General features: G+C 39.3%; 1 protein-coding gene across 3 annotated transcripts in view; it reads right to left on the bottom strand.

Annotated features, from left to right (window-relative positions):
* The window catches only part of GRID2 (glutamate ionotropic receptor delta type subunit 2), a 1,028,529-nt gene that overhangs the window by 340,623 nt on the left and 674,204 nt on the right, over window positions 1-13,702 (bottom strand). For all 3 annotated transcript variants that reach the window (XR_009631647.2, XM_060779233.2, XM_060779232.2), the window contains exon 7: window positions 8,703-8,864. Coding sequence is in view for 2 of the 3 variants with exons in the window: in XM_060779233.2 (XP_060635216.1) it covers window positions 8,703-8,864 (162 nt within the window). In the remaining variant the exon portion in view is untranslated. The remainder of the gene's footprint in view (window positions 1-8,702; window positions 8,865-13,702) is intronic.

Here is a 13,702-nt window from a genome sequence, read left to right as displayed (position 1 = left end):
TCGTCAGATCCATAGATGATGCATGAGGCGAGAGAGAAACGGCCTCCACAGCTACATTTTCCACAGGGCACATGAAAATGTGGGATTTTTTTTGTCAGTAACCTAAACAAATGTGACTGGAAAAACCTGCAGGGCAGCTAAATGCAATAACACTATCATTTTTCTTTAGCTCGTATTGTTGCTATCAGCCTTACTTTAATAATTTACATAGATTACAAATGGAAATTGATATTTTTCTAAGACTACCGTTATTTCATATTACTGTCCCATTTGCTATATTTCTGAAGTGTCTTTAACAACTAATGGGGAAATTGTCAGATGCTTGAGTAATGAAAATATTTTCCCCTCTCCTGCCCAGAAACAAGGAATATCTTGAAGGCTTCCAATTAAAACATGTTGATGTTGGTCTTATTCATAATGATTCTTGATAATTTGGGATGTGTGTTCTTTTGACTCAAACATGTTTCTGTGACAGAATTTACTTTTACACCTTTTTTTCTGAATTCACACTGCATTTAAAGATAATGTAATCTGTGTTCTCCTCCATTAGCAGCTGCATCCAAGGGGCCCTATAAAATTATTATGCTATGATCCCATTTTAAGTACCATGGAAGCATTGTATGGATTCCTAGGATTTTCAGTTGTTAAGGATGAATATTTAGATTTCTAGGCTAGGGAGCTCTAGGTAAAGGTAAAGGTTTTCCCCTGACATTAAGTCCAGTCGTGTCCAACTCTGGAGTGTGGTGCTCATCTCAATTTCTAAGCTGAAAAGCCGGTGTTGTCCGTAGACACATCCAAGGTCATGTGGCTGGCATGACTGCATGGAGTGCTGTTACCTTCCTGCTGGAATGGTACCTACCTTTCCACCAGAGTGGTACCATTTGATCTACTCACATTTGCATGTTTTCGAACTGCTAGGTTGGCGGAAGCTGGGGCTGACCACGGGAGCTCATGCTGCTCCCTGGATTCAAACCTGCAACCTTTCATTCAACAAGCTCAGCAGCTCACCACTTTAACCCACTGTGCCACTGGGGGCTCTACTTCCTTAATAAATTACCAATCCCTGGATTCCACAGGATGTTGCAATGGCAGTTAAAGTTGCTATGTTATTACTATAATTCTGTACTATGAAGGATACAATGGAGAATAAGTCCAGCGACAGTAATTGAGATTTACAATATCTTATGCAGATGGATACATACATCATAGAATTGGAGGACCTAGAGATTCCTAGATAGATAGCCAAGATCCTCCAGTGTAGCTTTATGGCAACCTCTGGGGAAAGTATACCCCAGAATCACCTGAAGGACTTAATGACCGATGAACCTAAATCAAAATGTGCTAGAGCAGTGTTTCTCAAACAGTGTTTTGGACTTCAGCTCCCAGAAATCCCAGCAAGCTTACCAGCTTTTAGGAATTGTGGGAGCTGAAGTCTGAAACCACCGGAGGAGCAGAGTTTGAGAAACCCTGACCTATAAAGATCATTTTTCCCCTGGACACAAGTAAGTGAAACCACAGATATGACATTCTTTGGTTATGTGAGTCTTACAGTAGTTTGAAAGGTATTGCATAAAGAAATGCAGTCTAGTGGCCTTAAGCTACATTCCTGAGCAAATTTATCTAGAAATAAGATCTACTGAATTAAGGCTTTATCTATCTATCTATCATCTATCTATCTACTTATCTATCTATCTACCTATCTATCTATCTATCTATCATCTATCTTCAAAATCATCCAGTGGGTTTCCATTGAATTTTACAATAAGAACATTTAACTTCACTCTTTCAATTGAAAACACCATAGGCTTTTCAGATAGCAAAATATATGTGCTGATAATACAAAATAGAGCTAGAAAGGTACAAGCAGTTTGCTAACAAATGTAAGTTGGTAAACAAATGCTCCAATTTGGCAGTTTATATATTTCCAAAAAGTGATCGGTGAAAAATGTCAAGCAGAGGACAAGCACAATCCAGAATTATAAGAAAAATCCAAAAAAAATCATTATTAAAAACCAAACCAAAACACTGAAAGCAACACTTCTTAGCAACAGCCACACAGGGAGACAAAGAAACGATGAAGCATAAAGCCGAGAAACTTGAGAAGGAATTTGCAATTTAGCACCACTCAAGTGTTTACCAGCAAAAATATTCAGAGAAATGTGTTCAAGAGAGTGAAAGTGGAAACAAAAGAATCCAATACTGAGTGGATATCAAGATCATCCATTAAATTAGACAATCCATTAAATGTAGATTCTCAATCCAGTCTAGATCCCAGAAAAATCACAAACTCAAGGGCACATTTTGCCTATTTTGTTTTAGAGTAATTGACTTTTTAAAAGAAAGTATGAGGCTGAGCAAGGGAGAAGCCAGCACCTTAGGGCTTCTGTTGTCCAGAGATGACATGTACTGGCTTGGTTGAAGGCAAATAAGCAAAGAGTCTGGCAAGCATGTGCCTTTTTAATGGGATGCAAGGAATCATTCTATAACTTCCATCCAAAGCCACCCAACCTTCTGTGTAGCAACCAAGTTCCATCAGGCAACTGTTTGAGGAAAACAGTGAAGGAGAGGGTTGACTGGCTATTAATATGGATCACTTCATGCACCCTATAGTGTGTGTTTAAAAGAAGGAAGGAATGAAACAACAACATTGGCATTACTCGGGCCCTTGCCAATTGCAGGGGAATTAGATGTGCTTGTAGCCTCCCTCACTCTCATCTTTCTTAATCATAAATTACTAGAGCATAGAGCTGTATGTTGTGTAATAAAGAGGAAGGGAGGGGGAAAATGTTTTCATATTTGTGTGTGAATGGAAAATGAGAAAGCAATGGGGAGATGAGTGTGCCTGTGTGAAGACAGGGGGAGGATACAGTGTGGATGTAAGAGAGGGAAAGAGAGAGGAGATTGGGGAATGTCTGTATATCTGAATTGGAGGGACATAAAAGTCTGCCTGCAGAGCAATGACCTATCTAAAATAGCAACATAGCCATATATCATACTTTCTCAGCCTAACAGTAAGGTAATGGGAAACTTACTAAGAATAAAGGACAATTTCTGGCAGGGCCCCTTTGGGTTCTGTGTCAGCAGCACGCTGAGAGGGAGCCTTGAGGGGTTGGGTGACTACCAGTCTCCTAATTGAAGAAGCAGGGACAGCATGAAAACTTTGTGGGATGGCAGCCACAATGGTAAGGGGATGAAGCTGTCCCTACACTGTCCCTCATTTACCTCCATGTGATGAGATCCTTAGCCCTATCTAACATTTTTGTGAGTGCTTATTGTCTCCACATCTGTGCCACTGTATCTTTTTTCTCCATATATTATATCCATCCTGTATTTTTGCATCTTGCAAAATTATTTGTTTACTATGTGCATTCTTTTTTTCAAGTTATAAGAACTTTTCAAAGTCAGTTTGCAAGATCAGCACCTATGTTTCTGCCTTTTCAAAAACCCACACTGTTGTCAATGCAAATTCTGAACTTATTTTTTTTCCTGTAAAAATCTATGGAAACCCAATGGATGACCATGCCCTCTCAGGCGAAGAGGAAGGCAATAGCGAACCCCACATCCTCTGGGGATACCTGCCATAGATTCTCTTTGGCATTAATAAATCTTGCCAAGGAAGACCAAGGATAGGGTCTCAATAAGGAAGAGTCAATTTGATAATTTTTTTCCTACTTTTTCTCACTCTTTGGTCCTGTCCTTTACAATATAATATGTATCCAGAAATTCATGTTTATTGGCTTCCCATTTCCATCTTCCAAGGAGGGAGGAGGGAGCACACATTTGGTGAGTAAGCAATCTAACTAATTGAGCAGTTACGGATGATGAATATGCAATAGGGGTTTCATTGCTGTACATCATGGTTCAGTAAAAGGGTAGATTGGTAGGAGGAAGGTTTATTCTTATTTATTTATTTACTTTAAAAGGAAGAAATGGGTATGTGAAAATGGCAGTGATGCAGGCTTCCAGAGGTTGAAGGGAGATGAAATTACACCTCCAACCTTCAGTCCATGATCTTTCCTACACTATATAGTAACTTCCATAAATACATACAGCGACACTGGTTCATATAGGAGGCATGTCAAGAATGAACCAGCCCCAACCGAAGCTTGAAACATCCAGCTCCATGAGGCTTAGGGGCACAAAAGAAGAAAATTGTTACTAAAAACCTCACTATTTTTTAACTGGAAAACACACCTTTGGGAATATCTAGATCCTGCAGGGTGACTCTATGGTCAACTTCCAATAGAGGTTGCATAGAAAAGTGTTCATTTAGCATAGATTAATGTTTTCTCTATAATCTTGAGGTGGCTTTATGGTAACTTTTCAGCAGTTGTTGACCATAGAGTCACTCTAGAGCAGAGGTTCTCAAATTGTGCTTTGGGGAGCCCTTGGGGCTCTGTGAGAAGTGCTCAGGGGCTTTGTGGGTGCCCTATCTCCCCTGTGGTTTCTGCCATCATCATCATCATCATCATCATCATCATCATCATCATCATCATTACAGGGGCAAATCACCCAGGATGGTTCTGCTTAACCACAGTTATCTGCAAAACAACTCAGAAAGCACAATGGAATAAGGAGGAATCTAAAAAGACCATCCATGTCCACCACAGTTGGATGAGAGAGAAGAAAGAGAATGAAAGAAAAGGTGAGGGAAAATGTGCGGTAAAAAGACCAGGAAATAGTGATGGGTGGTTCCATCTGCTTTCAATTGACCTTTCCCACTACTAGCAATTGTCATGTCATGTTATCCAAAGAATATGTGACATGAATGAATGCCAAATATATTTCCTATTAGCCGCGCCCCTCTTTTAGATTCATACCTGCACTTTAAACTGTAAGTTTAGTTTGTTTTTTAATCTGTCTCTTTTATAACATATTTTTAATCTGCTTTTTTGTCTGACCTACTTGGGAACTGCGATGCCCTTCCTTGGGCACCTAGGCCCCATTCTATAGTGTGCTGGTCATACACCATAATAATCATTGATTGACTGAATGCCAAACTTTGGAACTTTGCTAATTATGCATCTCACATATATGTCTGGCCATAGCAATATTCTACATCTGTGAACCTGATCATGATTTCTAGCCACTTCCCTAAAATCATGTTTAATATGAGAGCAGGGCAAATGCAAACAGCCCAAGACTGCAAGTCTTCAAGACTGCAAGTCTCCAATCTCCATACCTTATGAATCATTTAAAAGCAATTCAATGACATCCACAATACATAAGAGAAATGTTTCATTTGCTCTAAACCTTGTTCAAGTTGCTTTCACAATTCATCTGGCTGGGTCATTTGTTTTCACATTGCTAGAATTGCCTCACAAATGAGTCATTACTCTGACTAACTATTGTGCGGTAAATGAGGGGTGTGTTTATTTATTAATTATGCTTCTTTTAGAAGGCAAAATCAACAGAAAATGTTGGCAGGGTGGTTGGAGGAAAGGATTTGACAAACTCTAAAACTTGGAAACTATAAATTCTGATGTATACCTGGGAACTGATGTCACATCGCTGACTTTAAAAAGCCCCGTAGACATAATTTAAAGTAGATGGAATGTCCAGTACTTATATATTTATACTGCACCTCAACTCAGTGAGACATTGTAGTGGCCTCACAGGGCAAGTCACACTCTTTCAGCCTCAGAAGAAGGCAAAGATGATCCCCATCTGAACAAATATTGCAAAAAATAACCTTGGCAGTTTCTCCTTAGGATTGTCATAAGTTGGTAATGACTCGAAGGCACACAACAGAAAACTCATTGCATGCAGTCCACATATACCATCACAACTGCATCATGTTCTTCATAGGATCCTAACTGTTAATTCTGGGCTAGTGGCCTACTATATACTTGACAGTGATGATATTGTAAAAACAAAACAAAAACAAAAACTAACCACAGCACACACACTTATGGTATGCACTGTTGGTTGGAAGACCATTTTCACAATATCCAGACCCTTTATGGGTGGAGTTGCTGAAAACTATATGTAATGTTCAGTTGACCAGAGGTCACTCGGAATCAAAGGGCCCATCCAAACATTATCTTTATCTCAGGAGCTTCCACAACAAACAGGAGGGTGGCCAGATGCCATTCCCTGTAAAAGCGGAAGCAATCGCTACAAAAAGCAAAAAACCTCAGGATATCCAGGTGTGGGACTATTACGGTTTTGAGCCAAATATGCAGATCTTTGCATGCCTGTATGTCCTTGCAATTGAAAATCACGAGATTTTTTAAATCTGAGTTTGTTCCTGGGTTCTAGATGTTTGTTCCCAATTGGTCAGTTTCTAAAAAGAAGGTGACAGTTGAGTAGAAGGCAAAAAAAATGTTGTTGTGCCAGAAGCTTCATGAAATGTGTGGAGGGCACATTTTCTTTGGCCAGGACAAAGTTGTGGCTCCCAAGTCAAAGTTGTACATCTCTTCACACGAAGAGCAATCAGGAACAGCCGTGTATAACCCAGGAACAGCACCCTATTTCTTGATATCACAAGTACACAACCAAATCTATCTGGACAGATGACCAGGCAACCAGTCTCTAAAAAGTGTCACTAATTACAAAGTTCTGTTCCTGGCTTGAATGTGTGTGCTCCTGTTTGATTGTGCAGTGTTGACTTGGACAAAAGTGGTCCTGCCCTGTAAATTTCTTTGTGTGGCAGATACTTCATGAAACGTCTGAAGGGCACAGTTTCTCTGGCTAGGTCAAAGAATGGAACTTCACATATCTGAATTTCCCCAAAAAAGCCACCAAAGTTTCTTGTGGAAGTCCCACGGCAACCATCTTGGGAGCCTCTATATCTCACAACAAAGCATCAAGTCTGGACAATGGAGGCAGAAATCCCAGGACCAATAAGTCTGTATGTGGATCTCTTCTGAAGTCCCGGGATTTTTGGTCCCTATTTAAAATCCATAATTTAGTGCTATCTGGAAGCGCCCATAGTCTGACACAATTTTGCTATTACAGACTGGGTCAAAACAATGTGGGCATTGTTTCCCATCAAAGTCTGTTTATCAATTATCCTTTACCTCTCCTACATGGAGAGGAGGCCTTTCCAGAGTGTCCTCCTACTTCTTGGACTTACTAGGCAAAAAATAATAATCCTTGTCTCATTGAGAGGTGCTTCAGATGAGTTGCTTCTAAACAGGATTGTATGCATAATATGTTTATTTAGTTTATGTTTATCCTGCCTTTCCACTAAAAATAGTACTCAGTGTAGATCACAAGCACAACAAACCAATTAATAATAAAACCATTAAAATTATCACAGCGATCCATGAATATCAAACCCTTTAGAAGGCCAGACTAAAGAAATTTGTTTTCACATTCTTTCTAAAAGCAACAAAAACTGAAAAGTGATCACAGCTCTGGAGTATTCCGCAATCCACAAGTAACACAGCAGAAAGCCTTTGCAAGCCATGGTGTTTTCAAATTACCAAACACTTGTATTCTTTAAATTAAATGTGTTGAAGACTAGTAAAATGATTGCTCTCAACCCACTGTTTCAGGCCCATGTTTACCGGTGGAGGGGGGATTCATTTGGCAGACTGAGTAATAAGGAAGGAATAAAGTGTTGCTGTCTTCAATACGGCTTGCATCAAAATACCTCTTAAATGCCAGTTACAGAAATAAGGTAACTGTTGTGCTTAAAACCTCTCCAATTCTAAGAATTCCACAGGCACCAGCCACTTTTAGGTTCATGTGGTGATAAATTTCCTCCAGGAAAAATACTTCTCCTATTGAAGTTTACAGACTACAGCATTTTTTAGAAATTTCTAAATGAGGCAGTTTTTACCAGGTAATCATTGCAAATGCTTATGAAATTCAGAGCTTTATTGTGAATCCATCAAAGAATCAGAACACTATGGTATAGTTGAATATAACTTTGAATAGCTTCTTGATTCATAAACCACTTGTAAGTACACATTATTTCAGAACCAGATTGACACATATCACAAAAAATTAAATAGCATGATATTTCTCTTTAGAAGAGAAGAAACCCAACATTAACACACTTAGAGCCCTTACATATCTTTAAAAGTTGCTTTACAGACAAAGAACATATTCACTGAGACCACTTTAAATGCCACAGTTCAATATTACAGATTCATGGGAGTTGTAGTTTATGATGTACCATTGGTCTTTGGCTGAGGAGATTAAAGACCTTGTAAAAGTATAACTCTCATGATTCTGTAGCAGTTAAGGTGGTATCAGGCATGTAGCCGGGGGGGGGGGGGGGGTGGGCTTGGGGAGCTTGAGGGGCTTAACCCCCCCCCCCCCTGAAATTCTCATGATGGTCCGTGAGAAGGCCTTACTGGTACATTATTTAAACTGTTATGTTTATTCATATCATGATCTGATCACCATGCTCAATATAGCCCAAATGCATGGGGGTATTGGGATAATGATACAAAAGGTTTGCTAGGGTAGACCCTCTTTCACTCAGCCTTCCCCCCCCGAATCAAACTCAGCTCTCCCCCCCCCCCCCCCCCGAACCAAAATCCTGGCTATGGGCCTGGGTGGTATCAAATGACATCAATTATATAGTGTAGATGAAGCTATTGGGGAGGGATGCAAAAGAGATTTATTTGTTTGTTTGTTTAAATTAAATGAATTTATTTATGTCCCACTTTCCCATCAATTTACAAAAATGAGATTGCAACAGGTAAAAGGCAAAAGATGGGAAAAAAGAGGAAAGCCTGGAATACCTTCTTGATTGTATCCAACATGGACCGACCTCCCTGCCATGGCTTTGAGTTTTTCCTGATGCATGTCAGACTAGCCATGCTGTGCCACTTCCGGTCCTCCAGCTTCTTATGAAATGCGTTTGCCAGCAAAAGCACCGTATCATAGATGTAGAGGTTGGTGATCTGTCAAAGAAATTTAAAAATGATTTTAAGCAACTCGCACATATAGCCTGGCAGAATGCATAAGTAGCTTGTCACAGCTGCTGACGCTCAGGCCTTCATTAACTTAAATGCAACAGCACTGGAGAAGCCTGCCTTAGACCTAGCGGGTCAGAAGCTACACCTGTTTACCAAAATAATTAAAGCAGACAATTTTAGTTCCATTTTAAAATATCTGATTCAGCAGCATAACACATAATGTGACCTACCACTTGAATGATCCTATATTTTTACTGCAGTATGTATTGTAGCTCCAGCTGCCCCACCAACCGACATAAATGATCTTGCTTTATTTTCATTATGAAAAAAAAAGTGAAATAATTTGGAATGAGTCCCTCCCAAGCTCTGTCCGCACTCGGTTCATCTGATTGTAGAAGTTTGTGTAGTAAATTTTTATGAGCAAACATTGACATATACTTGGGTATCCCTAAAGATGATGTTTCCTAGTTTGGGAATTGCTGTGACAATTAACTTGGAAAACACAACTCTTGGATGACTTATTAGTGCACAAGGACTAGTCTCCTTATGTTTCAAAGGTTCATTTAAGCACAATGGTTTTTTTAAAGAATATATTACCATCGGTTGGCTGAATCAGTTCAGTATATTCTTGAAAGCTGAAATAGTATTTCCTATTCTCATTTCATTGCTAATTAGAGAGATAATAAACCTGAGTCTAATTGCCACTGCTAGTCTTAACTAAGCTAGTTCACTGAAAAAAAATGTGTGTTTGTATGTGTCTTCATGTTGCCTCTACACTTATGGCAGTAGTTCCCAATCTTTTTTGACCAGGGATCACTTGACCAGGGACCACTCTGCAACACTAGTGCCAAAAGGGTTACGAATCAGATTTTAGTTATCTTTAGATTTGGTTTGGGGTGCCGATTCAGCAAATTGCAATGGATAGACCACATCAGCTCTAGTTTCTGATACAGAACATATGCCATGGTCAGTGACAGGGAAGGAGTGAAAGGTGGTGTCAAAGGAACAGAAGTAAAATAAATAAAATAAAATAGAGAGGAAGGAGGCTCGTGGACCAGACTTTTATCCTCGCGGCCCACTGGTGGTCCACAGCCCACAAGTTAAGAACCACTGACTTATGGTGATTCCCCATATATTTCACAGAGTTTTCTAAGACAAAGAATATTCAGAGGTGTTTCATTCTTTTAGAATATAGCCTACAGCAGCTAGTATTAATTAGAAGTCTCCTATCCAAGTATTAACCAGGATCAACACTGCTTAGCTTCAAAAATCAGATGGGATTTGGTGTCTTTAGGCACAAATATTTTGGCCCTCACAGAATAAAAAGATGAATGATAAATCAACATTGAATCACGGGGATTTGCATAAGTGTCAATTTATCATTCAAAATGCTGAATGCTAAATTAAAACTGAATCACTGGGATTCACATAAGTGTTGATTTATCATTCAAAATGCTGAATGATGCATAAACACTTATGTCAATTCTTGTGATTCAGTGAGTCTACTTTAGTTGGGATTAGCAATTGAATTTTGCCCACGGGAATCACTAGTCTGAATATCTAATATTAGAGAATTATTATGAGATGGTCATAAATTTCAGAATATTTCAGGCTTCAGACTTACTCTAGCTTGTAAATGTTACAAACACCTCAAGTGAAAATATGTTAGAAAGGTTAATTAAATACAACAAGGCACTAATGGAACAGAAGACTGGGCAACTTGGGGTGGATCTGGACAACCTTTTATCCCAGAAGCATCTGCATTTTTTAAACGCTGGTGTTTCTGGGAGGCATGTGCTTTCTGGGGTGGGTGTCCAGATATTTTACTGGGATTTCCCAGTACAACAAAGGGAGACTAACCCCCCTCCCCAGAAGCCCCCCTAAACTGAGTTAAAAAAAAGAAGAAAAGAACTCACCCGGCCTCCCTGAAGGAGAGGGGAGCGAAGAAAATCACTCCTTCCCCTTTCTCTTGGCGCATCATTTGTACATGCCAGGAGAACTTCGGCAGCTGTCCCAGGGAGGCCGGGTAAATTATTTTCTTTTTTTCACTCAGTTTAGGAGGTCTTTGGGGGAGGAGGTTGGGATTACAACAGTTTTCCGAGCTAATTTAGCCCGGAAAACTGTGGGAATACTGTCTGGACTGCAATATTCTGTAGTCCAGAACTGGAAATAGTGGATTTATCCTGCACCTTTCAAGAAGGCACAGAATAAAACCACTATTTAATTAATTTTCCACAAACGAGGGTTTTCCTGGTTTTTAGTGAATTAATTTGGGACTGTCCAGAACATTTTCTGGACAGCCCCTCCTTTATTGTCGTAGATACAATAATAAAGGTAATATCTGGACGGGCCCTTGGAAGGTGCTGAACAGAATGCATTTTGGCACCAGAAGATGCAGAGCTAGCCTTAAGAAATGGGGCCACAAAGTGGAGTTCATGACATGCGAGTGTGGAGAAGAGCAAAACGCAGACCACCTATTACAATGCAGTCTGAGCCCTGCCACATGCACAATGGAGGACCTTCTTACAGCAACACCAGAGGCACTCCAATTGGTCAGCAGTTATTGGTCAAAGGACATTTAGTATAATGCCAAGTTTTTAAACTCTGTTTTTTAAATAAAAAAACATTACAACTGTACCCTTGTTTTGTTTCTGATATGATAAATAAATCAGGATTCACTGTCATCAGTTCTTAACAAATTGATATTAGATGAATATTGAGACATAAATACAATTCATATTGATGTATATACTTGTATATTTTAAAGATTTGCAGTTCATCTATCAACTGTTAATAGGACTCTAGGGAACAGTGATCAGGAGCCATTAAACAGATATTGTAAGCCTTTACCAATAAAACAGATGAGTAGTTGTGACATTTTCAATCATCAATAATTTGTATATAAATTAATTTGTGTATCTCTGAACTGTTTTCTCTTGTGGCTTCAGAAAAATGTTGCATTGATCATGGTAGCCTGAGAAGATGTTATATGATGGATATGGAGGGACTGTTTCATGTATTTACTGCCCTGAATGATCTCATATCTAATCTAAACAGATTTAGCAATGCCTTGTGTAATTCAGCTGAAAACAATTGATTTAATATATATTGCTCAGATGTTGCATTATTGTAAATGACCAGGAATGACCCTGCTAAGAATAGAAACTATGCAACATCAGTGTTTGTAGACTGAACTGGAAGAAAATAGCTTACATTTTTTCAAGTTATATGGTCATAAGGCTGTTGATGTTTGATTTCATAACTAATATTTGTTCTCTGTTCCTGAGTTTCATACCCAGAGGATTTTGGGGAAGGGGCAACATCTAGATGAGATGCAAGTGTGCCCTGCTATTTCTCTATATTCAAGTGCCTAACATCATTAAAATATGGGCTGAGATCTTTCATTGGGAGATATATTTATTTATTTATTTATTTATTTGATGCATTTATTAACCGCCATTCTCAGCCCTTTAGGGCGACTCATGGCGGTATCTCCATCATATATCGATGTGATTCCCCAATTATTTCTTTCATGAAGAAAAAAGCAAGTTATATTAGCTTCCCATTCTGAGAAAGTATCTGCAAAGTTCTGGACTCATTCTAAGAAAATTGTCTTTTTCATATGGAAAAGAGCATTTTGATGTATTGAGGATTACGGAAACCTATCTGCTATGATAGTTTACCACAGAACTAGCAAGATAAATATATGCATTTGGTTGTATGAGAATGATATCCCATTGGAATAATCTTTCTTGGAATGTGGAGTCTACTTCTCAGGAAGTTTTTAAGCAGAGGCTGGATGGTCATCTACTGGGAATGCTTTGATGGGATCTTCTTCCATGGCAGGGGACTGGAGTGGATGTCCCTTGTGGTATCTCCCTACCCTATGATTTGAGACAAGAATTAACCTACCTTAAGCTACAAAGAGGCAGCTATCCCAGGCTAATTTTAAATGTCATGAAAGTGAAGCTTTTATTTGTTATTACTTAATTTTATGTTAAAGATTGGCAGAGATGGGGTGGGATTTTCTACCTTGAGTTCCACAATAGCCCATTTGATTTCAGATACTGCAGGTAGTACCCAACTTATGAACAAGATAGGTTCTGTCAGTTTGTTATTAAGTTGAATCTGTATGTAAGACGGAAGAGGAACATTTTAAAAACTAAGACTCCAGTCTCTCTCTCTGGGCCCTTCCAAACAGGTCCTATATCTCCTGCACTGCCAGATAATCTGGGATAAACAGAAAACCTGGGATAATAACCTGGGATATAGGGCCTTTCTGGAAGGCCCCTCCCTCGCTCTCAGCTTTGGATAACACAGGGAAGGGTAAACATCCCTGTGATGTTTCTTTTGCTGTCTGTGCCCCTGTTCAGAAGATTTCATGTCACTTCATGTCCCTGTGAGAATTGGATTTCGAAAAATGTGGCTTGTTGTGGAAACCAGGATAAAGCTTCAGGTGAGATACTTTTCCCCATGATATCTCTTGCAAGAGTGAATTTCCCTTCCTGGAAGTAATTCCTCTCACTTCCTGTTTTCTCAACCCCCCCCCCCCGCCCCGTTCTTAAATATGAGGTATTTATAAGTCAGATGTTTGTAACTCAGGGACTGCTTGTATACATTTTAGCTAAGGTAGCTTCTACACTGACAATGTGTTCCAGCTTGGAGCTGGTTTGGGAGAAATCGGTTTCACTGTTCATGGGGTTCAGATTGTCATGCTTGGAACCAGTATATGAGGCCAGGAAGTTGATTACATTTACTGCTTTGCAATGATTATTTTTCCATTTCAAGCAGAGATGTGCATTAGAGGCATATGGGATAAAAAA

Source organism: Anolis sagrei, chromosome 5 (genome assembly GCF_037176765.1).
Source record: "Anolis sagrei isolate rAnoSag1 chromosome 5, rAnoSag1.mat, whole genome shotgun sequence".
Classification (NCBI taxonomy): Eukaryota; Metazoa; Chordata; class Lepidosauria; order Squamata; family Dactyloidae; genus Anolis; species Anolis sagrei.
This window is presented reverse-complemented; position numbering and strand designations above follow the sequence as displayed.